This window comes from Raphanus sativus, chromosome 3 (assembly GCF_000801105.2).
Source record: "Raphanus sativus cultivar WK10039 chromosome 3, ASM80110v3, whole genome shotgun sequence".
NCBI lineage: Eukaryota > Viridiplantae > Streptophyta > Magnoliopsida > Brassicales > Brassicaceae > Raphanus > Raphanus sativus.
In genome coordinates this window covers 17,731,622-17,749,596 of record NC_079513.1, presented here as the reverse complement: position 1 = coordinate 17,749,596, position 17,975 = coordinate 17,731,622, and the positions used below count along the sequence as shown (strand labels likewise).

The 17,975-nt window shown below is 32.0% G+C and overlaps 2 protein-coding genes across 2 annotated transcripts; both read left to right on the top strand.

Moving 5' to 3' along the window:
• Positions 1-6,466: 6,466 nt before the first annotated feature.
• Positions 6,467-7,592, top strand: LOC108846813 (transcription factor bHLH53-like). Its single transcript, XM_018620016.2, has 2 exons — positions 6,467-7,155; positions 7,242-7,592. The coding sequence occupies exons 1-2, from the start codon at positions 6,484-6,486 to the stop codon at positions 7,440-7,442; spliced, it is 873 nt and encodes a 290-aa protein (XP_018475518.1). The 5' UTR covers positions 6,467-6,483; the 3' UTR covers positions 7,443-7,592.
• Positions 7,593-8,445: 853 nt separating this feature from the next.
• On the top strand, positions 8,446-10,657 carry LOC108844301 (coatomer subunit epsilon-2). The gene is made up of 7 exons (XM_018617532.2): positions 8,446-8,686; positions 8,785-8,874; positions 9,485-9,636; positions 9,718-9,853; positions 9,939-10,094; positions 10,214-10,293; positions 10,380-10,657. Exons 1-7 carry the CDS (start codon positions 8,510-8,512, stop codon positions 10,471-10,473), a joined length of 885 nt encoding a protein of 294 aa, XP_018473034.1. The 5' UTR covers positions 8,446-8,509; the 3' UTR covers positions 10,474-10,657.
• The last annotated feature ends 7,318 nt before the right edge of the window (positions 10,658-17,975 follow it).

The window sequence follows — 17,975 nt, the reverse complement described above, 5'->3', positions numbered from 1 at the left end:
TAGTCAAACATTTTTTTTTTTTATGTCATCTGTGTAGTCAAACATTATTTATGTTAATTGAGCCCAAAATTGAATTTACATCGGCCCGTTATAAGAGGATTTATGAAGTGACTAGTGCCGCAAATATTTTAATAATTGCTGTTACGATTCTAGGATTGCAGAGACAAAAGCCCTCACTAGTCACTACGAAAATATATGTGTAGTAAATGAAGGGCAATGTTTGAGAGGTAACCCTACTTCGAGCAAGACTGCTTCGTAGGTTTTACCCAGTGTTTTGAAAACCGGATCGGACCGGCCGGTCGAACTGGTCCGACCGTGACTCGCTGAAGAAGCCGAGTCCGGTTCGGTTTAAAACCCGAATTTAATAAAAACCAGTAAAACCGGCTGAAACCCGGTAAAACCGGTGATCCGGTTTAATTTTAAAACCCGGTTCTTAAAAATTAACATATAATTAAGTGTTTTTAATTATTACTAGCTAAAATTTAATATTTTATAATTAGTGCTCAACTATCACTATTTAATTGATTTTTTATTTTTTTAAGAAAAATATGAAAAATATATTTTTGACTCTCATATACTATTTTTATTTTACCATATTCTTAAAATTTGAAATATTAGTTGTAAAAATAAATAAATATGATTGTTTTAGATGTAAATCATTTGTTTTTTTTTAATTTTTAGTTTACATAGTAATAGATTTATGTTTGTTGTTTATTTTGAGTTAATAAAAGAAGAATAGAGAAAATATTATATCTAGAAGTAAAGTCTATATAGTATAAATATATAATTATTTACATTTTTATATAAATAAAAACCCGGTTCGACTGGTTGAACTAGTCTAACCAGTTAACCAGTAGCTTCACCGAGTCGGTGTTCGGTCCGGTTTTCAAAACATTGGTTTTACCATTTGCTTTTTTTTTTTTGTGCAACTGGTTTAACATGTGCCACATGCAGCATAAACACACATTAGGAAGTCGCACTCCACCTATTTTTTTCCATTCGAAAGATACAGGGCTTTCAAAAAAGTTAAAATTATTTTAAGGCCTAGTTATAATTGAAGCCCGTGTTACTTAGAGGTTTAGTAAACTTGGCGGTAAAGTAAGTACTGAGGCACGTGGGGAACTATGGAACCTGCTTTACCCGCCAAATTCGCCGTCTTTTCCAAGTCCACAAGAGGGACTTTCTGTAATTATTCGTAGCTTTTTGAGAAATAAAAATAATTAATTATAATTATTAGCAGTTTCTAATTATTTATTTAGGAAAATTAGGGCAGGGCATAATAACCGAACCCGATCACCCGAACCGAACCCGGTCCGATAAAACCGGTTCGGGTCGGGTTCGGATCTTGAAAAATACCCGAATGGTCACAGATTTCTGGTATAATGGGTTATGGGTCGGGTCGGGTAAAAAGCACCTACCCGATCGGTTAAATGGATACCCGAGGATCGCGTATCATATGTCTAGGTTTCCATTGTTTCTTCCCCTTTTCGATTTCTTTTGATCTTGTTACGATTTCTCTGAGAATCTCACATAACTTCCTCAATATTGAGATTTCCCTAAATCATGATTCCGTTTCCTAAACATATCCTCTCCGATTTCTATTCCAATCGGTTCTATGATTCACAAACCCTACGATCTCTTTTCTTATATAAGGTGCTCTTCACCAAGATACATAGCACCAAACCTCCTCTCTCCCTCCTTCGACTAAAGCAATAAAAGGTGAGATACTCGATCCTCCTTTTCTCTGCCATCGAGTAATGGCTAGATGTTCTTGGGTTTGTGGGTCTTTCGGTTTGTCGGTTTTGTAAGAAAACTTTTGTTACTCAGCTAGTTTTTCTTCTGAACAAGATGGCGTCTTATGTTGTTAATTCATAGAGTTTTGTTCTGTCTTTAGATGATGTTCATGTTTAATGATGTTTTTTCTACAAATCTTTGTATTGAAACTGAGAGTCTGGGACAAAACGTGTCTTCATTTATTTTTGTGAACTTGAAATAAGATTGTTTGGTCGAATAAGAACCAAGATTGTTGTGTGCCGTTGATGTTCTGTTTTTTCATGTTCTAGAAAGTGTTTAATCTTTAGTTGTTTTGTCTGTTTTATTTTGTTTAATCTGACTTTCTTTTGTCATTTCTCAGCAAATGGCTTCATCATCCAAGGGCACCAACAGTGAAGCTGACAAGCACGATGGAGTTGACTACGAGAACTTTGAAACACCAGATAGGAGTGGAAAGAGGAAGGAGACATCTACACCTTGCGAAGAAAGTCATGAGGCCAAGAAGGTGAAAAAAGTGGTTGTGCCAAGATCAGATGTCTGGAATCATTACACCATGACAAAGCAGAGCCGTGACAGGTGCATTTGCCACTACTGCCAGAAGGTTTTTTCTTGTGCAACCAAATCTGGAACTTCCAATCTCCAGAAGCACCTGCTCATCTGCAAAGAGTACCAGGCGCACTTGATCAGCAAAGGAAAGAGTCAGACTTCCATCGATGATGAAGGGAGTTTGAAGCCATCAAAGGTTCCTGAGAAAGTTGTCAGAGAAGCTACGAATGAGCTATTGGTGTTAGCTGAGTTGCCTCTGTCTTTTGTAGACAGTACAGGATGGAAGTACTTCTGCAATAAGGTAAAACTTTTAATTGTACATTACTTCTCTGATTTATGTAACTAATGTTCTGATTTATGTAACTAATGTTTTTTTTTATATTTCCTTGAAGGTCAATCTTTACAAACCTCACTCAAGGCGAACTGCCACTAGAGACATTGTGGAGATGTTCCTGAAGAAGAAAGAAGCATTGAAGAATTGGTTGTACACAAACCAACAAAGAGTTTCTCTCACTACTGATATCTGGGTCTCTCAAGTAACAGGTAAGGTTCTTTCTGTTCTGAAAAGTGAAAACAATACTCGGTTTGCTTTTGTATTAATGTCATTGTTTTTTTTTTATATTTTGCAGGTGCAAGTTACATGGTTGTAACTGCACATTTTGTTGACCCGAGTTGGCAGTTGAAGAAGCTCATCCTTGGTTTCAAACTGGTGATGGATCATAAAGGTCAGACGATTTCTCGAGTTCTCTTAGACTGCTTAGCTGATTGGGGAATTGAGAAACTGTTTTGCATTACGGTAGACAATGCCACTGCTAACACCTCTGCCCTTAGACGTTTCCATAGTCAGTTTAGGTCAGTTGCGCATGATGCTTTGGTTTTAGATGGTGATTTTCTTCACATGAGGTGTTGTGCACACATTATCAACTTGATAGCTAGAGAGGGGCTAGGTGATTTAGGAGACAATGTGTTAGCAATCCGCAATGCAGTCCAGTATGTCCGATCATCTACCAACAGGTTGAACGCCTTTGACCAAAGGGTTACTAGTGGAAAGATGACACGAGGAAGTCTCCCGATGGATGTAAAGACCCGGTGGAATTCAACCTTTCTCATGGTATCACGAGCCTTGCAGTTTAGAGTGGCGTTTGATAAAATGGAAGCAGAGGATCGTCTCTACAATGACTACTTTTTAGAAGTAGACAATGGTGTTAAGAGGTGTGGGCCGCCTGGTCTTGCTGACTGGAATGCTGTGGAGAAGCTTAGGAGGTTCCTGGTCATCTTTTATAATAGCACTTTAGTTGTCTCAGCTTCCTCAAAGGTCAACTCCTACAAGTGCTATGGTGAGATTGTGACAATTGAGAGGAATCTCAATGCATTGGCTTGCAACTTAGACCCAGATTTGAAGTTGAAAGCTGAAGACATGCTGCAGAAGTTCTTGAAGTATTGGGATGGTATGAAGAATGTGAACCGGATGTTGATTCTTGCAGCAGTGATCGATCCCAGGAAGAAGATGACTTACCCAAGCTTCTGTTTTGAGAAACTGTATGGAAAAGACAGCACAGAAGCCAAAGAAATGAGTGAGTCTGTGCTTGATCTCCTTACAAGCATGTTCAACGAGTATGCTAGCCGGTTCAAAGGAGCTAATACGCAATCATCTCAGACGAAGCAGACTGAATCTCAGGCTGTTCGAGAGAGTCAGGATCATGTGGAGAGGCTAAAGTTGGTTGTCGAAGACTTTGGGTATTTGAGAATGGACTCCGAGTACAAGAATCTTGTTGCTGATTCAGGAAATGAGCCAAGGGATGAGCTGGATATGTACTTAAAGGAACCTGTCGAGAATCAAAAGTTAATGATGGGATTCGAGTTTGACATACTCGGTTGGTGGAAGGTCCACAAAATGAAGTTTCCTGTGCTGGCAGAGATGGCGAGGGACTTACTGGCGATGCAGGTATGATTCATATCTTTGTGCTTTCGTTTAGTGGAAACAATATATATGTTTTAGACTGTTTAGTTGAGTTGAGTATTTATTTGTGATGCAGGTTTCATCAGTGGCTTCTGAAAGTGCTTTTAGCACAAGTGGCAGAATCTTGGAACCATATCGGAGCTGTTTAACCCATTACTTGATCGAGGTTCTGATGTGCAGTGAACAGTGGCTGAAAGCTGATATTAAGTGTTCTGAAAAAGTTCAAACAAATGAGCAGCTTTTAGCTGAAGTTGAGCAGCTAGACAAGCTTGAGAAAGGTATGTTTATTTATCTTAGTTTCTCTTAACATTTCATTTCTGGTTAGTGCACTTACCTTTTGTTTTGATCTCGTTTCAGAGTTTGGGAGTGTGAGCATTGAAGATTGAAGATTGCTCTGGAATCTTGAAGTGTTTTTGTTTCTGTTTTGGTGTTGCTTTTGGTTATTATTTCAACATTGATCTCATTAGAGATGTACTCTGTAACGAGATTTGCTTTTAAGGTTTATCATGAACAAGTTTGTTTGCTTTTCAAGTTTAATAAAGGTTCTTTGGAGTTTTATTTTCACTATTGGAATTTACTTTGACTATTTGTTCTTGTCTTTGTCCCCATTTTTTGACATAATTGTGTTTGTGTAACATGTGTGTTCCTCGCATCTAGTGTATTGCATGTTCTGTTTTGAGTTTTCGAAGTAATATTCAGTTCAGTTGTGTTGAACTTGAAACTGTCTTGTACGTGATTACTCGATTAGTGTATATCTATGTCTATATTTTAGCAACCAAGACTATATAAGCGTTTCATTGAACAAGATAACATGAATTTATTTTGGATAATATAAGGTATTTCGGGTAATATTAGTATTTTGGATAACCGAAACCCGGTTTAGAACCGAACCCAAAATTTAAATGGGTTTAACCGGGTTTAGGATGTGCTACAACAACCGACCCGAACCCGACAAAACCCGAACCGAGACCGAACCGAACTTTTATAATACCCGAATGGAGCTGATTTTCGTAAACCCGAAGAACCGAAACCCGATTAGAACCGACCCGAACCCGAATGGTCACCCGATTGCCCACACCTAAGGAAAATGAAGGATTAAAAAATAAACGAGAAGCTGCAGTTAGGTTGATAAAAAAAAAAAACGAGAAGTTGCAGTTACTGAGCGACGAGTAACCGTAAACTCCGTAAGAACTAAGAAGAGTAAACCATCACATGGTGGCCCAGTGGTAAGCGCCAAAGAGGAAGCGCCCTGGGTTCGACATGCGGTGGCCACTGGAGCTAGCGTTAAATCGCAAGAATACGTGGGTTGCCGTCGGCCTCGTGGGATTAGTCTGGGCGAAGCCTGGGACCCCACGGTTATAAAAAAAAAAAAAAAAAAAAAAAAAAAAAAAAAAAAAAAAAAAAAAAAAACTAAGAAGAGTAAATACATGGTGATTAATTAATTACTATTCCAAATTTATTCTTAGGAAATTAATAGTTGCCAATAAATAAGTTATAAGTGCGGTTACTCTTATATTATAGAGGCTCAATTTTCTTACATCCTAAAAAACTCACCATTTTTTTTAAGGCAGTCATAAATTAGTTTTATATAGTAAAAATAATTGTCCTGCCAAATTCTGTAGTAAATATACACTGCATGTTTAATAAAAAAAAGATATACACTTCTTGTTGATGTATATATGTATTAACTTTCCTAATGTCAAAATTTTATACAGTTATTTACCCGTCAAAATTTTAAAACAAATATGCTAATCTCGAAATAAAAATATTGTTTATCAAAATAAATTAATCATGCCCTAATAATTAGGAAGGTTGTTACAAAAAAAAAAAAATCTAAAACCCAGAGTAACCGCTCCTTCATTCCCGCTCTAAAACCCTAACATTTTCTCTCTCTCATATATATGCCTCCAAGACAGTTACCGAGTAACACAACTTAAGCGTTGAAGTCTACTTGAATCAAAACAAAAGCCACGACATTATCCTCTAAAATCGATCTCCAGGTCTTTGATTAGAGGTATATATCATCTCTTGTCTTTATTTTTTATTTTTGTCTAATATGTGTGTGTTTTTAGCATGTATTTAGCTCGTTACTAGTTATTAAAGCTTAATTAAGCTTAATAATCATCTATTAAAAAACTTTGTAACTCCTCCTGATTGCTTCACCTTCTTCTTTTCTTACAGGTTGCATATTCTCAGTCTCGTCCATGGACTATTTAAGCCACTTCTTTAATTGGGAACCTCCTATCCAGCTCCAGGATTGTTTTATTCCAGATATGGATATGGTTATCCCAGAAACCGACAGTTTCTTCTTCCAAACTCAACCGCAAATGCAGTTTCATCAGCCATTGTTTAAAGAAGAAGCTCCTTCACAAAGCCTTTTAGAGCTCACTGACTTTGACTCTTTCTGCGATCAATTTCTTCCTCCCCAAGAAACATATCTTCCTTACCCTAAAGCTGAACTCTTCGACCAAACATACAACTTTGATTCCTTCCTTCCCACGCCAAAACGCCAGAAACTTGTTAACTCAAGCTACCACTGTAACACTCACACTCACACCCAATTCCCAAACCCTAACCTTGATTTCCTTCCAGAAGCTTCCGTCTCCCCTCATGAGTTTCGAGTTCGGGACTTCCCCTTGGTGTTCAAGGCAGGTTTAGGGGATCAAGACGGCGCCAAGAAACCAAAGCTTTCATCTCAGAGCATGGCGGCTCGAGAGAGGAGAAGAAGAATTGCTGAGAAGACTCACGAGCTCACCAAACTCATCCCCGGTGGCCAGAAGCTTAACACCGCCGAGATGTTCCAAGCCGCCGCTAAGTATGTCAAGTTCTTGCAAAGCCAAGTTGGCATCCTCCAAATGATGCAGACCACAAAGAAGGTAATAACCAGCCTCCAAAAACAACATCTATAAATTTAATTGAAACCCTAATCGTGTTGTCTAACGAGGTGGTTGTTAATTTGCAGACGCAGGGTATCACTGATGTGGAAATAGAAACTCAGTTTTTGCTTGAGTCGCAAGCAGTCCAGGAGAAGCTATCCACGAAGGAAGTATGTTTGGTTCCGTGTGAAATGGTTCGAGATCTAACAAGTGAAGATTCCATTTGGAGAAACCCTAAGATTTCTCGAGAGATTAATAAGTTACTGTCCACAGATCTGGCTAACTAGTTTTAGTTCTAGGCATGAAGCTTTGTCTCTGTTCTTGCTTGTTTGTGTTTTGTATTGTTGATTAGTGGCTAATTCGTTAACTGGGAACTAATACTTTGTGCGTATTAATCCTACGTATCAGGTATTAGCAACCGTATCTAGTTGTCCATCTATTAGCTATCATCTGACATTTTAATGGCTAGCTAATGTCCGCATGTTGAAACTTTTTACTTTTTAACAGAATAACAATTCTGGGGCTTTTTTTTACTTTGTGGGTCTTACTAATTTAAAGCCCAAAAATCAGATTAAACAAACTCTAATCCGCGATCGGAAAGGGGTAGTTGCGTGAATAATGCCTTGATAATAGGGATTCTCTAGCTTAATACCCTTTTAACAACTCTAGCTTAATACAAAAAAAAATACTAGTATGTTTATTTTTATTTTTTTTGAAAAAGTACTAGTATGTTTATTTACCTTGGCATTGACCCAAAAAAACTACCTTGGCTCTAACTACCGTAAAAAGAAAAGAAAAAACTTTTTGGAATTTTATGAGTTACGGTTTATTTGCATACATCGGTTGAAAAGCTCATGCGACTTATCTATTTATAGTTTGATTACTAAAAATAATTAAAGAAATTATATAATTAAATTAGTATTTATTTTATTGAATATTTTAATTTGAGCTTCTTAAACCGATGGATATGTTCTTATCAAACCAGTCCCAAACATAAAATTTTCAAGTTAAAAATTAAAAGTAAAATCTAATGATATGCTTATTTGTTTATACGAAATATTTAAAGTTACAGATCGACAAAAATGATAGACGGTCGGAAGCTCATATCACTATAGGCCCACGAGTTAAAAAAGAAATTGAACAGTTATTTAATTTTACATACATGATGCTCATCAAAAGCTAGGATGTTGATTGTTCCATTCAAAACAAATAGGCTCTTATTCACAAGATTCCAAATTTAAGGGGTTTAAAATGTTATTAAACCGTTTACTTAAAGTTTGTTCCAATTTTCTCTCATTCTCTGTTTCTTTTGTGATTGTGAGTGAGATCTAGAGGAGGAAGCAGAAGCAAAGCAATGGCAGGCATGGGAGGAGCAGGACCAGATCACCTCTTCAACCTCCGAAACACGTTTTACCTCGGAGCTTATCAAACGGCGATCAACAACAGCGAGATCCCCAACCTCTCGCCGGAAGACGCCGTGGAACGCGACTGCCTCGTCTTCCGCTCGTACATCGCCCTCGGTAGCTATCAGGTTTCTTCTCTCTACTCATCTCTCTAGATCGGATCTCGTTTTTTTTGTTTTGTTTTGATCTGTTTTTCTTTCGAATTTTTTTTGTTGTGTTGTAAAAGCTTGTCATCAGTGAGATCGATGAAGCCGCCGCAACTCCATTGCAGGCAGTCAAGCTCCTCGCTATGTATCTATCGAGTCCTGATAATAAGGTAACTCGGAAGTATATTTCATTAGACGCCCCGCCTAGATATGTACATTGTACGCCTAAAGCATTTGTAACCAAAGCCTAGATCCGAATTGAATCCGAACGAAAAACCTAATTCATATCTGATCGATCCAGTATGTAGAAATACTCGAAGGAAACGTACTAAGTAACTCAAATATATAATTTCATCTCATGATTGTATTTTGTGATATGATATCTACAACATCCAAATTCGAAATATTAGTAACTGAGCATGAAATGAATTCGGATCCAAAATGAATTTTAGAGACTGTTATAAGTTTATTTGAACCCAAAGTATTATTTATCGAATTATTTTCTTTTGTTAACCAACCGAATCCATCCAAAAATATATAAACATGGATGGGGTCTAAGAGGTCGAACTCGAAAACCTAAAAACACGATATAATAATCTAATATACTGTACACGAGATATTAAGCAGGAGGTGAGTAAAGCATAGCGTCTCAAATGCTTAATTGGTGTTTATATTGTTATTTAGATGGTTTTAAATGTTAAAACATATTTTCATAGAATTTTATAATCTAATATATTAACTACTTAGCAAGCACATTGATGTTTATGTGTTCTTGGTTAGGAATCAACCATTTCAAGCTTGAAGGAATGGTTGGCCGATTCAACAATAGGAAACAATGCTATCTTAAGATTGATTGCTGGTACTATTTTCATGCATGAGGAAGATTATAATGAAGCTTTGAAACACACTCATGCGGGAGGAACTATGGATCTGTAAGATTTCTTTTTGGGTTTTTACCTTGCTGGAGTGAGTAACGATGCTCATAGATTGTTCATTCCCCTTTGCATTTTTAGGCATGCTTTGAATGTCCAGATATTCATTAAGATGCACAGATCAGATTACGCTGAGAAGCAGCTTAGAGTGATGCAACAGTATGACGAAGACCACACTCTCACCCAACTTGCTACCGCATGGTTGAACCTGGCAGTGGTATAATGAAAAAGAATATACTATTTTTGTTTTTCTATAAAGAGTTTGTTTTGCTTTCTTATATTAAGACATTGTATGATTTCAGGGTGGCTCGAAGATACAAGAAGCTCATCTCATTTTCCAGGATTTCTCTGAGAGGTACCCGATGACATGCTTGATTTTGAATAGCAAAGCAGTTTGCTGTATGCAAATGGGTAACTTTGATGAAGCTGAATCGCTACTACTTGAAGCACTCAACAAGGTAACTAAAATTTGGCTTGCGTATATGTAAGTAGAGAGGTTGATTGACTTCTCAAACTACACTCGCTTTCTTGGCTTTTCTGTAATATGGGGCAAGTGTGAAAACTAGTTTGTTTGCAGGATGCTAAAGACCCAGAAACTCTTGCAAACCTTGTCGTCTGCAGTCTTCATGTTGGCAAATCGTCTTCACGTTACTTAAGGTAAACATTGCATTCACCTACTTGGAACAGTTACAAAAATATTGGTTAATCTCAATTACTGGTTCTCTGTATCTTTTTTTTTACAGCCAGCTGAAACTATCACACCCTGAACATGTGCTTGTGAAGCGTGTATCATCAGCCGAAGATAACTTCGAGAGAGCACTTCAATCTATCGCTTGAAGACTCTTCCATGGTTTCAAGCTTTGCAGGATCATTTTGCTTTACCACATATTTTCCCGGGTTGGTAAATCCACCAGAACAACCAAACCGTTTTTTCTTTTTGGAATCAGTCTATGAATCAGATTTTGCCTTTGAGTATGTTACGTTTACCATCTCGTTGCTTTTAAATATAAAGCTCCACATATCACACTCTCAAACTACACCTAGCCAAATCGTGTTAGCCAAACCGAAATACGAATCGATTCACTCAACAACATGAAATAAATTCATATGCATGTATAGAATACATTGTGTGATTCAAGTCCCCGGACAATCTCACCATCTCATGAACAGATGGTTAGAATCTATATTAGGATGATGGATTTGAGAGGTAATTAAACAAAGCAAAGGTTCTCTCTCTCGCGGTCAGGGCTGCGTCTGTCTGGTATAGTGGGTTGGTCCATGCTTTGATTTTTCTGGTCGGGTTGTTTGGGTTAGATTGTTGGAAGCTGCAAACGTTGTAGCTTCTAGGCTTGAGGGTGAATATTTCTCGGTCTTGTGAAAGTGTGTGTTCGGGAAGTGACTTCTCTTCGTTAACTTTGTGACTTCTCTTGATGACTTCTCTTCGTTAACTTTGTGAAAGTGTGTTCGGGAAATATGAAAATGTCCTTAAGAATTTAACATGATTACCAAAAAAAAAAAATATCCTTAACAAAATTCATGGTACACATGTCAATACTGATGTAAGAGTAAATAACGTAGGTTTAGACCTCAAACTAGAAATCATGATTTTTTTTACAAACCCATAAACCTTATAAACCTCCAAAAATAATAATTTAATTTTAAACCTTAATGTACATATATGTTAAATCAAATAGAATTATAGAAATCATATACACCAAACATGTTTTTCTTGCTTTGTAAGAACTAAGAACAATTAAGAGCCGTATTTAGTATATTTTCGCGTGACCAACAGTGTTTAAGTTGAAACTCATATTGAATAACACATGATTTGAAACTTTTTTTTAAAAATCATTACTTGAATAACAGGGGATTTCAATACATCCTCTTTAAGTGTTTTCCTGCACAATGTGCAGTAAATTGTTTTTTAATTAAATTATTTTTTAAAATAAAAATTTATTAATATGGTATACTTTATTATTATTATCAATATTTTAATATAAAATTGATTTAGTTAAACATAAATTTGAGATAAAAATAGTTTTGTCTATTTTAAATTATATTTAAAAATATATGTATATATTTAAAATAATAATCTCAGATAATTTTTAATATATTTCTTTTGGTTAAATATATTAAATTAATTTATATAAAATTAATAAAAAATTGATATAAAATTGTACAATTATCAAAAATATAAACTAAACATTATTTGAAAATTTGTAGATATATAAGAAACTAATGATTTTACGATTAAAAATTTATATCTTTTTCAAAAATTGTAAATTTTTTGAAAATTTTAGTAATAAAGATTGTAAAGTTATAAAAATAGAAATAAATAATATTCCAAAATTTGTAGTGATTGTTAAAATTTTTGGAATATAACAAAATACCATTATTATATTCCATAATAATAAAATTTATTAATAAAAAGTATTTGTTAAAAAGTAATGTAATTTTTTAAATTTACAATGGTGCATGAAAACACAAAAAAATATAAATCAACATTAAATGTAATGCATGAGTTATTATCATATTCTAAAAAGTTTACTAAAATATAAATCAACATTAATGTAATTTTCCATATCATATTTATCAATAAGCCATGTCATCAATTTTAGTAGTAATATCACATTTTTTCGTGAAACTGATTCTTAATAGAGTATGTGACATATCACTTCTCAAATAATGTTTAAAAGATAAATCTTAAGAAATTGTTTAGAGCATCTCTATAAAAGACACTTTCAGAAAAAGCATTTCATTTCATCCTTTTATTTCAATTTTGATACAAATTATACATCACATTTATGATTATTAAATATTTTTTCGTTTACAAATTTTATATCTCATAAATATTTTAAATTGTTTTATATAAATTATGTTTTACACATAAAATTAAATAAAAACTTAAAAATATTTAAAGCTAAATTTAGACAGTTTTTTCCAATAATAATATCACAAAAGAATCTTAATAAAAAGTTTTTTTAAAACTACATTGATACATAAGTATTACAAAAATTTAAATATTAAAACATCACTAATAGTTAGGTAAATTTGATCCTCACCCATGAGTAAATATTTCATAGTAGCTAGAATCTTCAAAATCCCTAAAATATTGTCTAAACGGATTTTGTGTAACAGAAAGTAGTCGTTGATATTGGTAAGACCATTATTCTTCAATAAGGAATAAAAGACAATGGCATAAGCAACAATTAAAATGACTGAAAATGATGATATTCGATTCCAACAATTTTTAACTCGTAATCTACAAATTAAAATAAAGAAAGTTATTTTTACTTCAAAATTCACTAGTTGATCATATATGGAAACACTACATAAATAATTTTATGAAATAATATGGTATTTTTGTATTTTAATATTTAATTATGTATTTATATAAAAATTATATATTTTAGTGTAAATTTTTATTAATTAATATTTTTGAAATATGTTTTATATATGTGCTAGTTATCTATAAAAAAATTATGAATTTAAATTAAATTGTGTTAAAGTAAAGAATATATAGTATAAAATAAAAATACTTTTAAAGTTTTGCAAATGTGAAGTTAACTTTAAAATATAATGTTTTCTTCGGAAATGCTCTTATAAACTATTTTAAAGAAACAGTCGAAAGGAGTATTAAACAATAAACAGGATACACTTTTTTTTTAATTTAATAAACAGGATACTGAAATGTATGAATATTAAGAATAACTAGATTCTGATCCGCTCTTAAAAGGGCGGATATATTTTTGTTTTACACTTTAAAAAAATTAATTTTATATTTGTATTTTTAGTCATATTTATATTTTTATTTATATTAAAATAGTTGGACCACACATATATCAATAGAATATGTTCATGTTTTAATATAATACTAGATTTTGATCCGCGCTTTCAAAGCGCAAAATCTTTTTCCTTTTAAAATTCTGTTTAGAAAAAAAAATATTTGTAAAATGTAGTTTTTCATAGATTTGTATTTGTTTATAATATGTTTAGAATTGACATAATATAGTCGGGTTGATTTTTTATGTTTTTGTTTTTAAAAATGTTTTTTGTTTCAAATAGTTATAAATTGCCAATATGTCTAAGTAGATGGAATTGTATTTCCTCCATGTATGTAAGACTAACCTTTCATCCTATTTTAAAATGTTTTACAACTTTCAAAGAAATGATTTGTATAATAGAAGATATTTTGGTTTTTTGTTTGGAATAGAGGTGTGAAAAAATATGGTAGCTATGATTGTATTTATGGTCAATTAGGGGAATAGACAACTTTTAAGTTTGAATTAGGAAAATGGGTCACCTCAAGTTTATATTAGGCAATTGGGCAACCTAGTAGAGAGAGAATAAATTTATGACATTTTTAACCTTTTTGCCTATTAAACTTGGCAAGCTGGAAAAGTAATTTCGTGGGACCCAAAATCCACTTTGCCTATAAAAAATATTTTTTTTCCCACTAACATTTAACAACTAACTTTTGTGGACCCCATAAACATTCTTTATTCATTAAACTTTTGGATCATATTTAATATTTAAAAATCATATATGAGCAACTACTTTTAATATAATACATATTTTTTCATATATAAAGTCAACATAAATCTATACGAATTAATATAAAATCGATGTAAACTCTAAAATTTATGAAAGTTACCCAATAAATTATACATTTTGACTCATAAAAGAAACTTTCATATTTATGAAATCTACCCAAATAAATGATAATTCATAAAATTATGTAAATTTATGGATAATTATCATAAATCCCAGTAAATTTAATAAACTTGGAAACCTTTATAGATCCTTCATTTTTTGCCAAAATGGCAGGAAAACAAATTTGTCTACATTTAACTTTAATATAGTTGGGTAAATTTAATAAATTTGGAAACCTACGTGAATCTTACATTTTCTTTGGTCAAAATTGATCTCACACTTTTTGTTTTTACCAAAAATAGAAACACTCACGAAATGCTAATTTTTTTCCCAAAAATAAAATGACAAATTGGGATCTGGCAGCAAAGTGCATTCGTTATAATTTTTATGTTTATAAAATGACAAAAATTGTTAATGAAATGACAAATTTGTTAATAAAATGACAAACCCTACACCTTTCACGATGAACTGATCTAATAACTTTAATTTTCAAGGATCATATCTACTTGCTAGAACCAATATAGTCCCATATTGAGTACAACCTGTAGATTTCCAATCATCCCAAGTTCTTGATTAGTCATAGGTAGAGCCGTGCTTATAATCTATTGAAAAAGATATCCGCTATAGTGCTATTTCACCCCAAAAAATAGAGTTATCCTTAGATTCACCCCTAGAGTGACATTTAGGTTAACCCAACCAATAGGAATCAATTATTTCATAATTAATATTTTTTAAAAAAGAAAAGAAAATATTGTCAAGTTATATTATGTTTTTAAAATAAATAAAATAAAAACAAATAAAAATAATAGCCGTTACAAAAAATGAATTTTTGAAAACTATTTTTAATATCGTCAAAAAACACTAAACCCTAAACCCTAAACCCTTGGGTATACCCTAAACCCTTGGATAATTTTAAACTCTAAACCCTAAACCCTAAATTCTAAACCCTAAACCCTAAATCCTAAACCCTAAACCCTTGGGTATACCCTAAACCCTTGGATAATTTTAAACTCTAAACCCTAAACCCTAAATTCTAAACCCTAAACCCTTGGATAAATCATAAACACTTGGATAATCCTAAATTCAAAATCAAAAACACTAAACACTAAAACATTAAATCTTAAAAATACTATTATGGTTTAATGTTTTTAATTTAGGGTTTAGTATTTATCCAAGGGTTTAGGATTTAGAGTTTAGAGTTTAGTGTTTTGTTGACGAAATTAAAATCTTTTTAAAAATCTTTTTTTTTGCATATATAATTATTTTTATTTTTAATATTTTTATTTTAAAAATGTAATATAACTCGACAATATTTTGTTTACTTTTTTAAAAGATATCAATTGTGAAATGAGTGATTTCTATTGGTTGGTGAACCTTAATGTTTACTCTAGGGGTACACCAAGATTAAGTCCAAAAAATATAGGATAATTTGGTGCCTCCATGTCAAGTATCTAGTGATTTTTATGTCTTAAGAAGTTAAGACTCAACCTGAGTTTGACCAAATTCTCTCGCATAAACTTCTTATCTTAAATATTTAAAATCATCAACAAAACACTAAACATAAACTCCTAAACTCTAAACCATGAATCCTAAATCCGGAACCTTTGGGTAAATCCGGAACCCTTGGGTAAATCCAGAATCCGAATAAATTATACATTTTGACCCATAAAAGAAACTTTCATATTTATGAAATTTACCCAAATAAATGATAAATTATTCATAAAATTATATAAATTTATGGGTAATTTTCATAAATCTGGGTAAATTTAATAAACTTGGAAACCTACATGGATCTTTCATTTTTTGTCAAAATGGTAGGAAGAACAAATTTGTCTACATTTATCTTAAATATTAAAAATCATCAACAAAACACTAAACCTAAAATCCTAAACTCTAAACCTTGAATCCTAAATCCGGAACCTTTGGGTAAATCCAGAACCATTGGGTAAATCCAGAATCTGAAACAATCTGGAACCCTTGGGTAAATCCGGAACCCTATGCCTAACGTTTAATACAATCTAATTCACTATAACTCAAGAAATAAGTATACGTATACATAAGATGTACGAATATCTAAGGTGGACGAATATATAAGGTGTACGTATACATAAGTATACATAAGGTGTACGAATACCTTAGGTGTACAAATACCTAAGGTGTACGAATACCTAAAGTATACAGAAGGTGTACGAATACATAAGGTGTACGAATATCAACATAACCCATCTAATACTTAAGATGTACAAATACATAAGGTGTACATATACATAAGTATACATAAGGTGTACAAATACATAAAATATACGAATACCAACATAACCCATCGAATACTTAAGGTGTACGAATACACAAGTATATGTATACATAAGTATACATATATTTAAGGTATACGAATACATCGGTGTACGAATACATAACATCTATGAATACCTTTTGTTTATATCCCTTATTGCATTGGAGAGTTTAAATACATATTAAGTATAAAATTTAAATACATCTACGAATACAACGAGATCACAGTGCTCTCCAAAACAATTATACGTTAATTATTTAGAACTCACATTTTACTCTATATAAAATTTAAATATTTTGCTAATAACCTATTGGTATTATAATCTAAAATTTTGTCAATCTCATTATAGATAATCTAATTAACTAAAAGGTGGTAAAAACAATGAAATAATTTATAACAACATTTCATTTGTAAAAGCTGATATACCAAAATATTTTCATTAAATTCAATAAAATAAATTAACATATTAGTTTAATTGTGTTTTCATATATGTGAAGCACATTCATTTAGACAACATAATTTTTCATATAAAATTTAAGATTGTTTAGAAATGAAATGTTGAAATAAATAAGTGAAATACATCTTATAATAAAAAAACTAAACAATTAAATATTTTTTATAATAAAAAGCTAAACAATTAAAAAACTAAACAATTAAAGATTAAACAATAAATAATTGACATTAAAGACATCTAAAATGAAATATAATGAAAGATTTCTTTAAAAAAATACATCATATTTTTATTATGAAATATATAATACAGTTACAAAAAAATCAATAAAATCGAAATAAAATCTAGATAATTTTTCAATAGAAAAAGACATTTTCTATTAATTGTTTAGTTTTTCTCAATAAAATCACAGCCATGAAAACTAGAATTTTAGATGGATATAAGATGTTTTAATAGAAAATAGACATTATATTATCTTGTATTATTCAAAGATTTTTTAAAAACTAAATTATTAAAAGATAATGAAATATAATTTAAACAATTAAAAGATAATGAAATATAATGAAATATTTTTTTTAAAAACCAAAAAATTAAGAGAATGTAATATGTAATACAGTTACAATAAATTTCAATAAAATCGAAATCTAACCTAGATAATTTTTCCCATTAGATTACTTTTAAGAAATCAATTTTTAAATTTTAATAAACATTTTTAGTATTTATACTTTTAATAATTAATAAATGATATATAGTATTTTTGTATGATATTAAGCATTCATTTTAATCATTTTTAGTGTATAAATATTACATTTAGGTGTCATATGTATAAATTTCATAAACAGGGGCTTGGAGTGTACATGATCGTAATGGTTTCTTATTCTTCAGTTAAAGAAAAAATGATTTTTCTTCTTCAGTTAATTTAACTGTAAAGGTGGTGGTGTA